We start from the raw sequence: 20582 nt of genomic DNA, 5'->3' as shown, positions 1-20582 counted from the left end.
ATGCTAGACTTCAAATAGTGGCATGTGGTATCCTACAGAGCTGACCAGTACTCTCTTCTCTACAAGAAGATATTTCATGCCCCGGAGGGTCTTTTTTTCTGGCTAAACTCATGGTGACAATCAGGACCATGTTGCTGATGGTAAATTATGGTTTATTTATGCTACAGATAAAATATGCTTGCATTTCTGAAGTCCATTGCAGTGTTGGTATCTTGGACTTTGTAGCCCTACTTTAGTACATAAAAGAACAGATACTGATGATAAGTACGAGACAAAATTATATATTTAATCGTCCAAAAGCACATGAAAAGTACAGAAACAGTGAGAAGTATTTTTAACTATCTCCAGTCTTAAATGTTGTCCAAGGTCTTTTCTTAAGTGCCTTTTTGGGAAAGCTAATCAGCTGTGCAGATAACTTTCTCACAGTAATGGTAATAGCAAAGATACATAATGTAGGAAAACAGCAGAATGAAAACTGAAGTTTTGTTTCCTTAAAAATTACTAACATTTCCAGTGATTTCATCCCACTTATTTTATTCTCCATCAGAATAATACTTATGAATATATTCTTAATCCAAGATATGATTTCTATGAGAAATTTAAATCTCACTTGTTTAACTTTAGAAGTAATAGTCATGTCAATGTATGATCTCACAATCCAAATACATGCTAATGGGTGAAAATGTGTTTCCATTTGAAACAATTATTTGGAAAATGCTACCTTCGGAAATATAGAAATATAACAGATATCACTGTCCGAGGATTTGATTCATTGTGTGCTCCATTGCAAGGTGCAAGTATATAAACTGAAAGGAAAGCTTAAACTGTCAGAAGGATATTGGATCTCTCTTTCTTATCTCTTTTTGTTATGTTGACAGTAGGCTCAACAGGAGTCAGCAGTGTGCCCTGGCAGCCAGGAGGGCAAGCCGCATCCTGGGGTGCATCAAACACAGCATAACCAGCCGGTTAAAAGAGGTGATGATCCTGCTGTATTCAGCATTGGCACGGCCTCACCTTGAGTACTGCGTGCAGTTCTGGGCCCCACAATTTAAGAAGGATGTGAAGGTCCTTGAATGCATCCAGAGGAGGGCAACAGAGCTGGTGACAGGGCTGGAAGGCATGTCCTATGAGGAGTGGCTGAGGACTCTGGGCTTGTCTAGAGTGGAGAAAAGGAGGCTGAGGGGCGACCTCATTGCTCTCTCCAGCTTCCTGAGGAGGGGAAGTGGAGAGGGAGGTGCTGAGCTCTTCTCCCTGGGATCCAGTGCCAGGACGCGGGGGAATGGTTCAAAGCTGTGCCAGGGGAGGTTCAGACTGGACGTTAGGAAGCTTTTCTTTATGGAGAGGGTGGTCAAACACTGGAACAGGCTTCCTAGAGAGGTGGTGGATGCCCCAAGCCTGTCAGTGTTTGAGGCCTTTGGACAATGCCCTTAACAACATGCTTTAGCTTTTGGTCAGCCCTGAAGTGCTCAGGCAGTTGGACTAGATGATCGCTGTAGGTTCCTTACAACTGAACTATTCTATTCTTTTCTGTTCTATCTCAACCCTGTGCAAAATATGTTAAATGCGCCTGTTTCATTAAATCAGATTTCACCTATTAGTAACAGCCAGACAGAAGAGAGCCTCTTCTCTTCACATTTGTTAAGGTCAGATGGAAAAAGAAAGCAAGAAATGCCTTTAATTAAATAAAAAAATAAGACCTTCTGGGTTGTTTTTTAAGCATTATACTGAAATACTGATTTTTCTTCATACTATTTGCTACAGCTCTTAGTCCTCTGGTAGACGAACCAGAGAGTTTATGCTGGGATTGCTGCTGCACACATATTTTGCAAAACACTGTCCACAGGAGCTGCTCAGTTACTAAAGACATTCTTGAGTAGAGTTTCTATTGCTAAGTGCATGCTAAACACAGAATAACTGTAAATTCACTGTTGCTGTGCTAATCTACATTAGGTGGAATCTGAGCCAGGGGGTAATTTCCATGTAACTTGCAGATGGGATCAAAAGAGACTTCAGGGCCTTGGGATGACTGGTTAAGGGGTCAGAAGCACAAGTAGTGTTCTCCTCTATCCTTCCAGTTGCAGGGAATGATGAGTGAAGAAACAGGAAGAGCCAGCAGATCAATACCTGGCTCCGAGCCTGGTGTCACCAGCAGAATTTTGGGTTTTTTGATCATGGGTCGGTCAACACGACACCAGGCCTGCTGGCAACAGACTGGGTACACCTGTCTCAAAGGGGGGAAAGGGATCTTTGCACAAGAGTTAGCAGGGCTCATTGAAAGAGCTTTAAACTAGCTTTGAAGGGGCAAAGGGAGAAAACCAGGCTCGCTAGAGATAAGCCTGAGGGTGGCACGCCAATGTTTGAGGGATGGTGTGCTAGCGAGGTTCTTCGATCTGCTCCACGATGTGCTGAGTATACTGGAGTACATTTGAAATGTTTTTATACTAATGTGCGCAGCATGAGGAATAAGCAAGAGGAGCTAGAAGCTTTGGCCCAGTCCCAGAGCTATGACATCATTGGCACAAGTGAAACCTGGAGGGATGAGTCCTGTGACTGGTATGTTGTGATGGACGGTTATAGGCTCTTCAGGAGGGATAGGCAGGGCAGGTGAGGCAGGGGGGTGGTGCTGTATGTAAGGGAGGGGTTGGATTGTATGGCGCTTACAGTTGGTGCCGACACAGTTGAGAGCCTCTGGGTGAGGATGACGAGGAAAGCAAATAAAGCAGATGTTGTGGGAGCCTACTATTGACCACCCAACCAGGACGACAACACCGATGAATTATTCTACAAGGAATTAAGGGATATCTCTAGATCAGCTGCCCTTGTCCTTATGGGTTATTTTAACTTCCCAGACATCAACTGGGAACATCATACAGCAGACACAAACAGGTCCAGGAAATCCCTGAAGCACGTCAAAGATAACTTCTTGGTGCAGGTACTAAGGAAGCCAACTAGGAAAGGTGCCCTCCTGGATTTGTTATTTGTAAACAGTGAGGGACTTGTGGGCAAAGTGGTGATTGGTGGCTGCCTTGGTCACAGTGACCACAAAGTAGTTGAGTTTCAAATCATTGACGATGATAGGAGAAAAACTGCCAGCAAAAGTTTGACCCCGGATATGGGGAGAGCAGACTTCGGGCAGCTGAAGGAGCTAGTTAGTAAGGTCCCCTGGGAATCTGCTTTTGAAGGTATTGGGGTCCATGAATGCTGGTCACTTTTTAAGAGCCATCTCTTAAGAGCACAGGAGCAGGCAATTCCAAAGTGTCGGAAGTCAAGCAAGCAGGGCAGAAGGCCGGCTTCGATGAGCAGGGATCTTCTAGAACTTCGGTGGAAAAGGAAAGTGTATGGACATTGGAAGCAAGGACAGATGACATGGGAGGACTACAGAAATGCTGTTCACCACTGTAGGGAGAAAATTTGTGCGGCCCAATCTCAATTAGAATTCAAGCTGGCTAGCTCTGTGAAGGACAACAAAAAGGGCTTTTTAAAATATGTTCACAGCAAAAGGAGGATCAGAGATAACATTGGTCTGTTGCTTGATGAGGTTGGTCACCTCACAAATAAGGACGTAGACAAATTGGAGACGTTTAATGCCTTCTTTGCCTCCATCTTTAACGCCACTGATGGGCCCTGGGAGCCCCAGAGCCCTGTGTTGGAAGACCATGACTGGGGGGGTGACAAACTCCCAGACAACTCTGAAGCTGTTCGAGACTTGCTGCTCCAGCTGAATGCACATAAATCTATGGGCCCATTGGGATTCATCCCAGGGTACTAAAACAGCTGGCTGATGTCATCGCAGGACCTCTCTCCATTATTTTTCAGTGGTCTTGGGAGTCTAGAGAGGTCCCAGTTGACTAGAAGCTGGCAAAAGTTGTCCCAATTTTCAAGAATGGTAAGAAGGAAGACCCTGATAATTACAGGCCTGTCAGTCTCACTTCAGTGCCAGGTAAAATTATGGAGAAAGTCATTCTGGGAGTTATTGAAAAACACTTGAGAGACAATGCAGTCACTGGTCATAGCCAGCACGGGTTCATGAGGGGAAAGTCCTGCTTAACCAACTTCATTTCATAGAATCATAGAATCATTTAGGTCGGAAAAGACCTTTAAGATCATCCAGTCCAACCATTAACCTAACACTACCAAGTCCACCACTAAACCAATTAAGGGTAGAGTAGCAAGCCCACACCTCCTGGCTTGGTGGCTGGATCATTTATAATGAAAGTAAAAACTAGGAATCATTAAGGTTGGAAAGGACCTCTAAGATCATCAGTCCAACCATCAACCCAACACCCCCATGCCCACTAAACCATGTCCCAAAGTGCCACATCTACCTGTTTTTTGAATGCCTCCAGGGATGGTGACTCCACCACCTCTCTGGGCAGCCTGTTCCAATGCTTGACAACCCTTTCCATGAAGAAATTTTTCCTAATATCCAATCTAAATCTCCCCTGATGCAGCTTGAGCCCATTTCCTCTTGTCCTATCGCTAACTACTTGGGAGAAGAGACCAACACCCACCTCACTACAGCCTCCTGTCAGGGAGCTGTAGAGAGCGATAAGGTCACCCCTCAGCCTCCTCTTCTCCAGACTAAACAACCCCAGTTCCCTCAGCCGCTCCCCACCAGCCCTGTGCTCCAGACCCTTCACCAGCTTCCTTGCCCTTCTCTGGACACGCTCCAGCACCTCAATGTCCTTCTTGTACTGAGGGGCCCAAAACTGGACACAGGATTCCAGGTGCGGCCTCACCAGCACCGAATACAGGGGCACAATCACCTCCCTGCTCCTGCTGGCCACACTATTCCTGACACAAGCCAGGATGCTGTTGGCCTTCTTGGCCACCTGGGCACACTGCTGGCTCATGTTCAGCCGGCTGTCAATCAGCACCCCCAGGTCCTTTTCGGCCAGGCAGCTTTGCAGCCACTCTTCCCCAAGCCTGGAGTGTTGCATGGGGTTGTTGTGACCCAAGTGCAGGACCCGGCACTTGGCCTTGTTGAACCTCATACAGTTGGCCTCGGCCCATCGGTCCAGCCTGTCCAGGTCCCTCTGCAGGGCCATCCTACCCTCCAGCAGATCGACACTCCCACCCAGTTTGGTGTCATCTGCAAACTTACTGAGGGCACACTCATTTCCCTCATCCAGATCATTGATAAAGATATTGAACAAGGCTGGCCCCAAAACAGAGCCCTGGGGAACACCACTCGTGACCGGCTGCCAACTGGACTTAACTCCATTCACCACTACTCTCTGGGCTCGGCCACCCAACCAGTTTTTTACCCAGCAAAGAGTACGCCCGTCCAAGCCATGAGCTGCCAGCTTCCTAAGGAGAATGCCATGGGAGACTGTGTCAAAGGCTTTGCCTAAGTCCAGGTAGATGACATCCACAGCCTTTCCCTCATCCATCAGGCGGGTCACCAGGTCATAGAAGGAGATCAGGTTGGTCAAGCAGGACCTGCCTTTCATGAACCCATGCTGGCTGGGTCTGATCCCCTGGTTGACCTGCACTTGCCTCTTGAGTTCACTCAAGATGAACCTCTCCATAATCTTCCCTGGCACCGAGGTCAGGCTGACAGGCCTGTAGTTCCCCGGATCCTCCTTCCAGCCCTTCTTGTAGATGGGCATCACATTGGCAAGCCTCCAGTCATCAGGGACCTCCCCTGTTAACCAGGACTGCTGATAGATGATGGAGAGTGGCTTGGCAAGCTCCTCCGCCAGCTCCCTCAGTACTCTTGGAGGGATCCGATCTGGCCCCATAGACTTGTGAGCGTCCAGGTGGCATAGCAGGTCATTAACTGCTTCCTCCTGGACTATGAGGGCTCCATTCTGCTCGCCGTCCTTGTCTTGCAGCTCAGGGGGCTGAATACCCTGGGGATGACTGGTCTGGCTATTAAACACAGAGGCAAAGAAGGCATTAAGTACCTCAGCCTTTTCCTTGTCCTCGGTGACAATGTTCCCCCCCACATCCAGCAAAGGATGGAGATCCTCCTTGGCTCTCCTTTTATTGTTGATGTACTTATAAAAACATTTTTTATTATCTTTTACAGAATTGGCCAGATTGAGTTCTAGCTGGGCTTTTGCCTTTCTAATTTCCTCCCTGCATGACCTAACAAGATCCCTGGACTCTTCCTGATTTGCCCGCCCCTTCTTCCAAAGGCAGTAGCCTCTCCTTTTTTCCTGCAAAAGCTCCCTGTTCAGCCAGGCCGGTCGTCTTCCCTGCTGGTTCATCTTACGGCACACGGGGACGTCCTGCTCCGGGACCTTTAAGACTTCCTTCTTGAAGAAGGCCCAGCATTCCTGGACCACTTTGCCCTTCAGGACTGCCTCCCAAGGGACTTTCCCAACCAGCGTCCTGAACAGGCCAAAGTCTGCCCTCCAGAAGTCCATGGTAACAGTTTTGCTGCCCCTCCTCTTTACATCGCCCAGAATCGAGAACTCTATCATATTGTGGTCACTAAGCCCAAGACGGCCTCCCACCACGACATCTCCCACAAGCCCTTCTCTATTAGTAAACAGCAGGTCAAGCGAGGCACCTCCCCTGGTAGGCTCGCTTACCAGCTGCGTCACAAAGTTATCCTCCACACGCTCTAGGAATTTCCGAGACTGTTGCCTCTCTGCTGTGTTGCATTCCCAGCAGATGTCTGGCAAGTTGAAGTCCCCCACAAGAACAAGGGCTAGCGATTGCAAGACTTCTGCCAGCCGCTTGTAGAACGCTTCATCTATCTCTACATCCTGGCTGGGTGGTCTATAGCAGACTCCCAACAGGATATCCGCCTTGCTGGCCTCCCCCTCATCCTTACCCAGAAGCACTCGACCTTATCATCACCACTGTCGAGCTCTATGCAGTCAAAACACTCCCTAAACATACAGAGCCACCCCACTGCCTCTCCTTCCCTGCCTATCCCTTCTGAAGAGCTGACAGCCATCCAGTGCAGCACTCCAGTCATGAGAGTCGTCCCACCACATTTCTGTGATGGCGACTATGTCATAGCCATCCTGCTGCACAAGGGCTTCCAGCTCCTCCTGTTTGTTGCCCATGCTACGTGCATTGGTGTACATGCACTTGAGCCGGGCTATCGATTTCACCCCCAATGTTGCCATGCTGCCCCTGGGCTCCTCACTAGCGGGCCCATTTATATCCCCTTCCCCCTTCAAACCTAGTTTAAAGCCCTCTCAACGAGTCCCACCAACTCATGGGTGAGAATCCTTTTCCCCTTTGGAGACAGCTGATCTCCATCAGCCGCCAGCAGGCCCGGTGCTGTGTAAACCTCCCCATGATCGAGAAACCCAAAATTCCACCAATGGCACCAGCCTCTGAGCCACCTGTTAATCAGGTGAGTTTTCCCAGTCCTTTCAGCACTCTTAACTGCCACTGATGGGATTGAGGAAAATACTACTTGCGCTCCTGATGCTGCGACCAATCGCCCCAGTGCCCTGAAGTCCCTCCTGATTGCTTTAGGACTTCTCTCTGTAATGTCATCACTGCCAACCCGTACAACCAGCAGCGGGTAATAATGGGAGGGCCTTACCAGATCGGGGAGTTTCCTAGTAACGTCCCTAAGCCGGGCCCCAGGAAGGCAGCAGACTTCCCTGTGGGATGGGTCCGGATGGCAGATCGGGCCCTCAGTTCCCCGCAGGAGGGAATCACCCACCACAATTACCCTCCTTTTTTTCTTAACAGGGGCAGTCGTAATCCGTGAGGTTGCCTGACTGGCCCTCGGCAACCCCCTGGCTGGACCTTCGCCTTCACCTCCCTCCCCGCTTGCCTGGCCCTCAACTCCCAGAGCCCCGTATCTGTTGTGTAGGGGCAGCTGGGAAGGTGGGGGAGGCCAGGAGGGGATTTGCCTGCCACCCCGGGCAGGGACCTGTTTCCATTCCCCCGCGTCTCTTGGATCCCCTCCTTCTGCTTGCCGGCAAGATGGTAGGGGATCCTCCGCTCCTTGTGGGGCCTCCGCCTGCTGCCCTGGCCCCAGGGACAGTTGGGTGCGGCTCCACCAGTCTATCTCCCTCTCACACTCCCTGATACTCCTCAGCCTTTCCACCTCCTCCTTCAGCTCTGCCACCAGGCTGAGGAGATCATCTCCCTGGTCACAGCCAAGACATTTGCCGTCTCTGCTGCGCTCCGGTATGAGCAACAGGCTCAGGCACTCCCCGCAGCCGGCAACCTGGACGGCTGCATGTTTGTGTGGGAGCTCCGGCTGGGTCGCCGCATTCCTTCTGGCAGAGGCTTTCGGGCGGGTGGTGACCACAGCTGCCAGGTGTTCTCCTGGGCGGACGATGAGCACTGCCTGAGTTTCCCTTTGGAACTGGGAGCGGGGGCACTCGGCCTTCCCCGCGCAAACTGACACACCACACTCATGCTCGCTCGCGTTCCCTGGGGGCTGCTTTTATAGGTGAGGGTTTGGCCGCCGTCACTCCTGGCCCCGCCCACGCTGCGTCAGAGCTGCCCCACGTCAGCAGCTTGCCCTTTCCCGCTCTTCCCCGCTCGAGGCGGGGGGCTGGGCTGCCCGCTCTCGCCCTGCACTTTTTGCTGCCTCAGCAAGGGTGCCCCGGCACGAGCGGCCGCTCCGGAGCCCTTCGCCTCGGCCGCTCCGGAGCCCTTCGCCTCGGAGACTGAGATCAGGTGGCAGTTACACCGGGTTTTAAACTGCCGCCGTCTTTTCCTTAGATAAAGGCTTTTTCAGATATAAGCAAAATGTGTCAAATCTTATCTTCCTTTCGCTGCCCCCACAGTTTCCAAATTGAACATGGTGTAAAAGTTCAATTCCATTTAAAAAATATTACCAGAAAAGCATGTCTGGTTTAAGATTGGCATTATCGGGGACATTTGTACAAAGTCTTCCTCTCCCCCAGTCTATTCAGGGAGGGACTTGAAGGAGGGCTCAGGTGTGCACAGCTGAGGTATGGGCACTTATCTAGGTCGTAAGTAATAGTGAGAGCTAGGGCCTGATGTGCTGATACTGCCCATGTCCACTGCCCTGGGGCACCTGCAATCAGAGGATGTCCTGGATGTCTACATTGCCTCGACTCACCTAATACACGCTGGGTTCATGGGCAGCATGTGCTGCTCTTGTGTTTCTCATTTATATTGCACATCTGTGTTGGTTCACATACTCAGGAGACAGAAAGGAGACAAGGGATGAGTGGAGAAGGATGAAAATTTTGGTAACTGATTAGCACAAAAGTTTTCAACATTTTGCGATGCCGGTGGTGCAAAGGAAACGAAATTCCATGGTGTAAAGTGAGGGACCCACTTCAGCCTCGTAGTAAGGTAAGAGAGCCAAACCTTCCCGGAGAATCTGGTTTCTTACTGTTTTCCTATTTCCTTCCGAGTCACCAGGAGCTGCAGGTAGCCAGTCCTGCTGTGGATTTGGCCAGTGAAGACAGATCCTTGCAAGCCACCAGACTCTGCCTGAGTGTTGGCAATTCCTCTGACGGGTGTTCAGACCTTGGGGAACCAGTTTACAAACAGGAAAGAGGCAAACACTACAATACCTTGTTCAGAGCCAGAATTAAGACCTTTCATGATTCAGAAAGGTCTAGAATTTATTGCTGTAAAAATTTTGTAGATGTACTGCAGTTCGTAATTGAAATGAACATATTGGTTAATATATTATCTGATGTTAAGATGGGCAATTAATATTTTGGAGATTAAAATAACATAAAGGAGGGCACTATAGGGACTGTGATTATGTACATGGATATAGAATGTCATGTATATCAAGTCTGACAATGGTGGTGTGATAAGTGTTCAGATATTTGGAGTGGATAGGGAAAATGTGGGCATATTAATGTTGGCATAGATCAATTTTCAGAGAAATGAGAATGAAGCACCATCTCATAGTTATGTTAATATATAGGAATGTTAGTACATAGGAGAAGTCAAGTGGGGGAAAAGAAGTTCTTATGTACAATGCACAGAACTGTATCAGTGTAATTAAAACTTCAATTCAGACCTACTAATTGATTTTATGCTCATGAATACATCCTTCCCCAAACATAGTTTGCATACACAACTCATGTGGCTTGAAAAATGACCCATACTCTGAAGATATAAATGAGCCCTTAATATTTTTAAGGACTATCTGGTCTCACATAGTTGAATGTTATAAAGTGTTTCTGAGAGTTTCAGGCATTAAATGAAATATTACAATGCCAACTGAATTCTCAGTATCCCATAGCAAATAATGAAAGCAATTTATAGCATTCAAGGGAGAGTGGCAGGGGACATTTTATAAATATATTAAAATAACAGCAAACATGCTGTGGTTTGATGATACATCTATAAAATATAAGTCCACATGCTAATTTCCTTGTGGATTCCCGGTGTGAACTACCCAGAGGTTGTGACAAGGCCTTCTTGTGTCTGGGTGATATCTGCTCTCCTTGAAGGTGACCTTGGTTTGTTTCTAAAACCCTCAAGCCTAGCAGATCAGTAAATGGGTCGTCTTTTGGTTCTCTCCTTGAACTGGATGGATACGAGCAGCTTTAGGATAACTGCTGAACATTCCCAACAGTGCAGTCCCGGTTGGTAGGGATAACTACAAACATATATGTTTTTCTTTTTATCTTTCTTAGCTATATGAAAAGAATAAGTAACCTCTGTATGTAAAGATACAATCACTTACCCCATGCCTACGAGCAGTCATATCCAGTTCTTTCTTAAGCATTCATAAAAAATGAATGAAATTTTGCCCAATGACCTATTAAAAATTGAATAGCAGCACTACTAGGTTTGTGTGGGGAACCAACAGCTGTTTTTATAATCACTGGGTATTTATTTTTTCCAGGTGCTTATAAAACAGTCTCAAAGGTTATTTCAGTGTTGAGCCATGCCAGTTCTGTTTTAAATGAGGAAGGTACACATTTCTTAGGATTGGGTGAGGTTTTCATCAGTCTAGATTGGACTGTGTGGTATACAGAGCACATCCTGCATCACTGTGTGGGCTACAAGTTGAATAAGAGAGTCATTTTATGTATCAGCTGAAAAAAAAAAAAACCCAGCAAACTGGCTGTTCATTGAAGAGGAGGTCTTCGGAAGTTGCCTTTAGTTAATAAATGCAAGTAATATAGAATGCTTTTTTTCTTATGAGAACAATATCTTTAATATATGATAAAGATATGTTTAATATCTTAATCAACGATCTGGATGAGGGGGTTCTTCACAGAAAGAATAGTCAAGCATTGGAACAGGCTGCCCAGAGAGGTGTCCAGAGAGGTGATGGAGTCCCCATCCCTGGAAGTGTTCAAAAAACGGGTAGACGTGGCACTCTGGGACATGGTTTAGTGGGCATGGGGGTGTTGGGTTGATGGTTGGACTGATGATCTTAGAGGTCCTTTCCAACCTTAATGATTCCTAGTTTTACTTTCATTAAAAATAATCCAGCCACCAAGCCAGGAAACATGAAATTATTACTCTACCCTTAACTGGTTTAGTGGTGGACTTGGTAGTGTTAGGTTAATGGTTGGACTGGATGATCTTAAAGGTCTTTTCCAACCTAAACGATTCTATGATTCTTTAAAATGAAATCTTGCCCTTTGTGCAAAGGTGATGTTGCCTTGCTTTGTGCTGCATGTGCATATCTAGTGCATACTGTTCGCTGTAAGGCAGATGTGGCTTAAGAGGCAGATTTAGTCTGAATTTGTACAGCATTTGACTGTCTTAATACTACTGACCTTTTGGACTTGACTTTCTTCATTTACTCTGTACATACCTGTTCTTAGACAACACACAGCATTACACCATCATGTCTGAATCAGGAAAGATTTTCTCTTGATTTTTCCAGTGGTTTTCTTCAAGCCATCTTGGAATGGGTCTCCTTTTGTGTGTGCACCTGTCCAAGGGCACACTTATGAATATCCTCAGGGAGTCTTGCCAAATGCTATAAAATTCCCATTTTTGCAGCTCTAGATTCTGCAGAACTTTTTTGGGGAAACCCTCCAGGATTTTTTGAGACTCGCTATGTTACCTATAATTTAAAATAACTCCCGAAACACACGAAGTATGTTTAGAGAGGAGACATTGCTTTATTCTGCGCAGGGTGCAAGGTGGAATACTTCCACAAATCAAGCACACTTACTGAAGTTCATTTTGACATGTATAGACGACAGTTAACACACCACACCTATCTAATACATAATCACTGAACCGACTGAGCATCCTCTGCTTCCATTGGTCTGTATCTTTTCCGCTTAATTTTAAAGCTACAGTGTGATTTGAATTCCCTGCGCATGCTCAGGGGGAGTCGGGGGGGGTAGTCCTTTCGCCCCTCAATTGAGTCAGTGGTCCCAATCTCCCCCTGCCAGAATTACCTTTCCCCCAGTTCCCCTGCTTCGGCAATCGCCCAATTTCTCAGCATCTTCTGGGGCAAGACAGTCCCTTTTATCACTGCTGACCTCACATTTGTGGCCTTCCCTTATCTTTACAACCTTCTTTGTAGCAGGATGTTCCCACTGTCAGTCCTTGAAGTTCTACAGATTCTTATTCTTCTGAGGAGGCACTCGTTAGTGAGGCATGCATTGCTAATACCCTCTTAATCTGGCCTAAGCATTATTTACTACCTTGATTATTCTAAAATTCTCATGTGTTAGTTTCCACTCCTAACTGTGATCCTTTCTTAACTACTAATAACTCCTGCACTATTTCCATTTCATCCAAGAAAAATATATACGTTTGAGGTAACACCAGCACTGTTGCCAGTTTGTTTTCATTACCTTGAATTTTCTGGAGTGGTGTTTCTGGCCCATAGGACCACATGCCATGGGTATTTCTGAAGACATGAGTCAGCACATTAGTTGCTGTGGCTGGTGTGCACTGTCCTGAGTAACCATAGGGCTGTTGCACAGTGGAACATATAACTAGCTCAGGGAAAGCACTGGTTTAAACCATGCTGGTTGAATTTAATGTCTTTTTTTTTTTTTTTCTCTCTGTGCTTGCAGGTCAGAAGATTCTTCACCACAGAAGTGATGTCTTAGAAACTGTAGTCCTGATCAATCCCTCAGATGAAGCAGTTAGTACTGAGGTAAGTCAGTCAGAAATACTTCACTGGATGTGTCATAAAAGCTCCATTAAGTGGACAGGTTGAGAGCAGCTCCTAACTGTGGACGAAAGGACATGTTAGGAGCAAATATCATCAAAAACATCAGCCATCCCTTGATTTTCTTCCTGGTTTCCTGGACTCCTGATAAAGTGTCAAAGGCATAGGACAGAAATGCACCACTTATCCCAGCACTCATTTCCTCAGAACACACCAAATTCCTTTCTTGATGAAGTGAAGGCAGCTGTGGTGAAACTGCATCTGCTTTTCTTCTGCTCTTCCATTGTTTGGTAGCTCTGGATGCCTGTTTTACATATGAAAAAGAGCCTGAAAAGAAACCAGGTGCCCTGAGATTAAATTTAGGTCTTTGAGAAGAATTACCATCTATGTGGTGGTGACTCTAGGTTGATCTATGTGATCTGTCCTTCAAAAAGCACATGACATGATCAATGGATTCTGGGGAGTGCCCCAGAAGAGGACTGTCAATTCCTCATGAACTTGCTAGAGTAGAGTCAAAGAACTGAGCATGTAGCTCAAAGACAAAAATTGACAAATTTAGCTAGTGAGACTGAAGGTTGTAAAAAATAGGGATAATTACATTGCTAGCCAGTGCTGGGAAGCACTGACATAGTACAAGTTCTTTTGGGAAATGAAATGGCTCTGCTTGCAGTACTTTGTGAAAAATCTATTTTGTTACCAACCTTAAGTGATATTAAACACAAACAGGAGGAAACACACCAAAACAAATGAAATTTCTGAAGTTTTAAAAGTTTAAAAAAGTAACCTTAGCTAATGGCAGCTCATGCACTAAAAAATTATGTGTGAAAATCTCTTACATTGCGTTAGAGGTACTTGGTAAGGAACAAAGGTATCAGCTGGGTAGCAGCTCTTAGGGTTGTCTTTAATACACTCAGGCTTTCAGAGTAAAATGCTATAAAGGATGGGGAAGAGATGAAGGAACTGCCAAAAGTAGGGAAATGCTGCTTCTGTCACTGTTGCTTGTCATTCCTTTGATGGATGACCACATGGAAGAACATGGTCTGAGGCCGATTAATGCCTTCTGACCCCTGGCTTTACTCCTTTGGCTCTGGAAGATGTTTGGCTAGGTTACTGTTAATTTCCTCTCGCTAGACTGTGAGGTGGACATGTTAACCTTGTGTTCAGCATGGTTGTTCATAGGGGTATTTGGAGTTCTGGATGACTGGTCATCTGATGGTTGCAGCCAGCCAAGGTCAACCCACCACATTTGCAAAAAATTTACTCAATGGTACAGAATCTTACAAAGGTTTTGTTTAGTTTTGCTATTCAATTTAAGTTGAATTCAGCCAATAGAAGTATACTGAATATATGGATTTTTCTTAGCATGCAAGTAAATCTCCCCCTGGGGGGCAAACAAGAATTATTACTAGCTGTAGTAAGGGTCAAGTAAAGTAACAAGGATCTAGTTTAAAATAGTTAACAGTTATTTCAAAATGCAGAAGTTTATTACTCAGTAGCAAGCTCCTTTGAGCCATCAGGCATCTACATAATTTATTGCTGTGTATTGAAAAAGGTCTTGGGCTGGCACACTTTAAAAAGTTGTAGTGTCCATAGTTAGTGACATCATGAGATGTAAATGGTGCATGTGACTATCTGAGTGCTTGATTATGATTATGGTGAAAAGTAATGCTGTACACTGGGAAAAGAAGATCGGCCTTCCAAAAACAGTCTGATGCATGTAGTTATCCCTCATTAGCATGTAGGACACAGTTTGCCAAGGCTGTCCTGATACAGTACTATTAAAATTCAACAAGAGTTATACAAGAAATGTATTTGTTCATTGAAAATATTATTTTTTCATTCAAATTTTGTTCTCTTCTGCTCCTTGCTCTTTTTTACCCCATGTCATTAGTTTGGTTTATTCATCAGACTTTCTCTTTAATTGCTTCTTGTGCCTCCTTTTTTTCCCTTTTGCTCCTTTCTTGTTGTCTTTTATAAACAGCATTATAACTTGAAAATGTTTCAACAGTCTTGGGAGACTCTGGTGCAAAATATATTTTAAATTAGACGAGGTAAACTGTATGTTCTGAGAGGAATGTACAAACACGTGGTAACTCCCATTATTGACGTGTTTCTCTCCTTCACTCTAGGTGCGCTTAATGATCACAGATGCTGCAAGACATAAGCTCCTTGTACTAACTGGACAGTGCTTTGAAAACACAGGAGAACTCATTCTTCAGTCAGGGACCTTCTCCTTCCAGAACTTCATTGAGATCTTCACAGATCAAGAGGTGTGTTCAGAAAAGTGTCTTCCATACATTGTCATGTGATGGCACAGGTTTTTAGAAGACTAAAAATGGCCCTCTGTGTTGTTAGAGTTAGCATTGGCTAACTAATGCTGATGCTCTTTACTCTTCATTATAGGCTTGCTTTCAAGATATTTAATTTACTTTAGTTTTGATGTAAATTGCTTAACAAAGGAATTACATTTTAATTTGGGGAATTAAACTGTAACTTTGAGAAACAGAAAACCAAGGAACATTTTGACAATGGAAGGAGATAGTGTTGTGTTTAAAATATACAGCTTATTTATCTGAGGTGCACATACAAAGCAGTCAAATTGAATTTGACACCAGGTTTTTGCCTGGTGGCAGCTAAGTAATAGGTGACATTAAATAAGACAGAGGCTATCTGTTGGAATGGCTGTAGATTTTGCACCACCTACCTGCTTGGATTCTTTACTGTAGTGTTTAAAATTTTGCTAGTGAAATCTGTAAATCTTGTGATTTTTACATACCAAAAATATAAGTATGAAGTATACCAATATTTAATTCTGTTCCTTTCATGACTTGTTGTTTTGCTGTCTTGCTTAATGTACTGTGTCTGAAAGCTCCCATAGGGCAGGAACCCATAGTAAACAAGCTGTCACACTTAATTTGTCTGCTGTGTAAAATATATATTTAAATAAACTATATGGCTGCATCCCTAGGTATTTAGTTTCCAAAATTAATTAGGAGCATTTCAGTGGAGTGAGATTTGAAAGTTCAGCACTGAAAAAGCAAAGTTTGCATGAGCTCCAGTGTGACCTTATTGTATCCATTTGATCCTTTTCTCAAAGCCTCTTTGTTCAACATATGGTTGTAGGGTTGGGGAAAGAACTGGATTCCTGCTCTCTGAAATGTGCGTGACGCCTAAAAGTCACTGTCTGTTCGCAGTTACTTTTCTGTGAAATTGCAAACCTGAGCTCCTTGCATCACTAGCTAATTAGCGACACATAATTACTTTATGACTACATGCAAAACCAGGGGCAAATCCTACCATTACAGTTAGGAAGCCAAACCTTTGGCTGGAAAGCAAAGCAGTGGTGGTTGGCTATGAGCTGCTGAGGGATTGCTGCAGTGGTGGGCATGCAGGATGTACTCCCATGGTCTCCAAGTAAAGCCCACTTGGCTTGTCTCTGCTGCTGGCAGCATGCTCACCAGCCAGCCAACATGGCTGTTTTAAAGGGTTGGCTTCCAGCTTATGATCACTGAAACCTTGGGCTCCCACTGCTTCTAAAAGATTTCACAAAAGCGAAGAAAGATCATATTTGCCATACTGCAGCCTGTGTATGTGACATTTTTTAGAGTCCCATTAATGGGAAATTTTTAGGTGGTCTACAAATCGGAAAAAAGGTTAGAAAAAATTTCAGTCTTTAATAATACTGACAGACCTCGGGCTGCCCGGTCCTCTGAGTCAGAGGACCACAAGTGTGGGAACAGTGACTTTCCATTTGTGGACACTGAAATTGTGAGGGACCAGCTGTATCAGCTGAATTTTCACAAGTCCATGGGGCCTGATGGGATTCATCCCAGGGTACTGAAGGAGCTAGCGGATGTTACGGCAGGACCCCTCTCGATCATCTACCAAAGGTCTTGGGAGTCTGGGGAGGTCCCCGCTGACTGGAAGCTAGCCAATGTTATTCCAATTTACAAGAAGGGCATGAGGGAAGACCCAGGGAACTACAGACCTGTGAGTCTAACCTCAGTTCCTGGAAACATTATGGAGAGGATCATACTGGGTGCTATTGAAAGGCATTTAAAGAACAATGCAATCATCAGGCACAGTTCACAAAGGGAAAGTCCTGTCTAACTAATTTGATCTCCTTCTCTGGTAAGGTCACCCGCCTAGTGGATGAAGAGAAGGTGGTGGATGTACTTTTTCTGGATTTTCGTAAGGCTTTTGATGCTGTTCCTCACAGCATCCTTCTGGACAAGTTGTCCAGCTGTGGGAAGAGCAGGTTCACGTGGCTCTGAGTGAAGAAGTGGCTGAAGGGCAGGGCTCAGAGGGTTGTAGTGAACGGGGCTGCATCTGGCTGGTGACCGGTCACCAGCGATGTTCCTCAGGGCTCAGTTCTAGGGCCAGTCCTGTTCAATATTTTTATCAGTGATCTGGATGCAGGAGTTGAATGCACCATTAGCAAGTTTGCTGATGATACCAAACTGGGAGGTGCTGTTGACTTTCTCCAGGGACAGGAGGCCTTGCGGAGGGATCTGGATAGATTGGAGCATTGGGCAATGATTAATGGGATGAAATTTAACAAGTCCAAATGCTGGATTCTGCACCTGGGACAGAGTAACGCTGGTCACAGGTATGGATTGGGAGAGCAGTGGCTGGAGAGCAGCCCTGCAGAAAGGGGTCTGGGGGTGCTGGGTGACAGCAGGCTCAACAGGAGTCAGCAGTGTGCCCTGGCAGCCAGGAGGGCAAACTGCATCCTGGGGTGCATCAAACACAGCATAACCAGCCGGTTAAAAGAGGTGATGATCCTGCTGTATTCAGCATTGGCACAGCCTCACCTTGAGTACTGCGTGCAGTTCTGGGCCCCACAATTTAAGAAGGATGTGAAGGTCCTTGAATGCATCCAGAGGAGGGCAACAGAGCTGGTGACAGGGCTGGAAGGCATGTCCTGTGAGGAGTGGCTGAGGACTCTGGGCTTGTCTAGAGTGGAGAAAAGGAGTCTGAGGGGCGACCTCATTGCTCTCTCCAGCTTCCTGAGGAGGGGAAGTGGAGAGGGAGGTGCTGAGCTCTTCTCCCTGGGATCCAGTGCCAGGACGCGGGGGAATGGTTCAAGGCTGTGCCAGGGGAGGTTCAGACTGGACGTTAAGAAGCTTTTCTTTATGGAGAGGGTGGTCAAACACTGGAACAGGCTTCCTAGAGATGTGGTGGATGCCCCAAGCCTGTCAGTGTTTGAGGCCTTTGGACAATGCCCTTAACAACATGCTTTAGCTTTTGGTCAGCCCTGAAGTGCTCAGGCAGTTGGACTAGATGATGGCTGTAGGTCCCTGCCAACTGAAACAGTCTAGTCTAGTCTAGTTTATTCTAAGAAAGGGCTAGAAAAAAGTGGTTAGTGGTTTGTTAACTAGTGATTAGAAGAAATAATTCCCGTGCTGTCCTGACCCATAAACATGTACCATTTGATGAATATTATAGTAAAGTTGGTATTTCTGGTCTCTGTCCATTTTTATTTCACTGGACCAAACCTGAACTATGGTCATGGGATGTGCTTACAAATAAGTAAATACTCTTTGAGGTATAATCTTATGAAGTCTTATTCAGAAATCCATCTCTAGCTTGCAGAACTCCCTGCAGGCAAGGCCTAAAAGTGTTGTTTTCAACTTCTCCCATGCCAGAAGATTGAAGATGTCCCATTCCACTGCCTCTGCAACAACAGCTAGCAGAGGAAAACCTTTCTTTTTTACCTTTGTGGTCCAGGGTATGAAACAATCTTGTATTTTCTCTGAGCAGCCAACTTCTTGTTTACCTTCACCAGCTGTAACATCTTTAAAATTTGAGGATTCCTCAACAGATGTATCTCAGTGCTTGAAAAGTTGATCAGGTTCACGGATACATTTCTTTGCTCCCAGATTGACTTTGAATCCAGAGAATAGAATGAGCGGTTACATCTCTGTGTTATCAAATAACGTAAGCAACGGAACTGTTGATAAGCCAGGAAACATGGAATTGCTACTCTCCCCTTAACTGGTTTAGTGGTGGACTTGGTAATGTTAGGTTAATTGGTTGGACTGGATGATCTTAAAGGTCTTTTCCAACCTAAACGATTCTATGATATCCTTTGTGTCACCATTTGAAATGGAAATCCATTAAAGCCTTTACTAAGGCATTCCTGAATTCGCTATTCCTAACAAATATGATATATGTCTCGAATAATTTTTCTCCAGTGTTTCATTTGCCTGCGCTACCAGTGGCTTAACATTGTCTGCATTATGTGTGCCAACTTTTAGGAGCAAAGAAAGTCAGAATTTAGGAGTATGAAACAGCAATCCAAATATGGTATAATATAAACTGGATAGGACTAACCCCAAACCTTGGCCCAGTATATTCATTAGCCCATGTCGTGGTTTAACCCCAGCCAGCAACCAAGCACCACAAAGCCGCTCGCTCACCTGCCCCCCCCGCAGTGGGATGGGGGAGAGAATCAGAAGGGTAAAAGTGAGAAAACTCCCCCAGCTGTGGAACTGGGAGAAGGTATAAAATATATCATACTTTTTCCATGTTTCTTTGTGTACTAATCTGGAACCACCAAATATTTGCTCTTCATACTATGGCACAGAACCTTTTGTTTTCTGTGTCTGTCTTTCAGTAGCTGGTTTTGGTACTAACATGTTATCAAACACTGTCAAAAATGAATGGAGTTATTCCAGATTTTCACTTTTGTGGTCCATGAGTTTAAAATCAAAATAATGACAAGAGCATTTTTAACCTTAACACTTTTTTCTGGCTCTTTCTTTATTCCTGAGTTTATATTTTTATTTATAAAACTATATATATAAAAAGCATTATAAATATATCATATATTGAATAATATGATATAATAGGTATTTTTATATATATTTGTGATGGTTTAACCCCAGCTGGCAACTAAGCACCACACAGATGCTCGCTCACACCCCCTCCAGTGGGATGGGGGAGAAAATCAGAAGGGTAAAAGTGAGAAAACTCGTGGGTTGAGATAAAGACAGTGTAACAGGGAAAGCAAAAGCCGCACACACAAGCAAAGCAAAGCAAGGAATTCATTCACTGCTTCCCATGGGCAGGCAGGTGTTCAGCCACCTCCAGGAAAGCCGGGCTCCATCACGCGTAACGGTGACTTGGGAAGACAAACGCCATCACTCTGAATGTCCCCCCTTCCTCCTTCTTCCCCCAGCTCTATGTGCTGAGCATGACGTCATACGGTGTGGGACATCCCTTTGGTCAGTTGGGGTCAGCTGTCCCGGCTGTGTCCCCTCCCAGCTCCTTGTGCCCCCCAGCCTGCTCGCTGGTGGGGTGGGGTGAGGAGCAGAAAAGGCCTTGACTGTGTAAGCCCTGCTCAGCAATAGCTAAAACATCCCTGTGTTACCAACACTGTTTCCAGCACAAATCCAAAACACAGCCACATACTAGCTACTGGGAAGAAAATTAACTCTGTCCCAGCCAAATCCAGCACAATGTAACATATAAAAATATATGTACCTCACAATCTCACAAATACAAAACTTGCAACTGTTTGGATTTTTCATGCAATAAACCATTTCTTACTGTT

At 45.4% G+C, this 20582-nt stretch overlaps 1 protein-coding gene across 1 annotated transcript in view; it reads left to right on the top strand.

Annotated features, from left to right (window-relative positions):
* LOC104026719 (microtubule-associated protein 1B) overlaps positions 1-20582 on the top strand; it is a 61723-nt gene that overhangs the window by 23727 nt on the left and 17414 nt on the right. Inside the window, exons 3-4 of the mRNA XM_075725609.1 lie at positions 12927-13009; positions 15154-15294. Coding sequence (XP_075581724.1) covers positions 12927-13009; positions 15154-15294 — 224 coding nt within the window. The remainder of the gene's footprint in view (positions 1-12926; positions 13010-15153; positions 15295-20582) is intronic.

Source organism: Pelecanus crispus, chromosome W (genome assembly GCF_030463565.1).
Source record: "Pelecanus crispus isolate bPelCri1 chromosome W, bPelCri1.pri, whole genome shotgun sequence".
NCBI classification, from domain to species: domain Eukaryota; kingdom Metazoa; phylum Chordata; class Aves; order Pelecaniformes; family Pelecanidae; genus Pelecanus; species Pelecanus crispus.
Note: the sequence above shows the minus strand (reverse complement) of the source record. Positions and strands in the feature narration are given on the sequence as shown.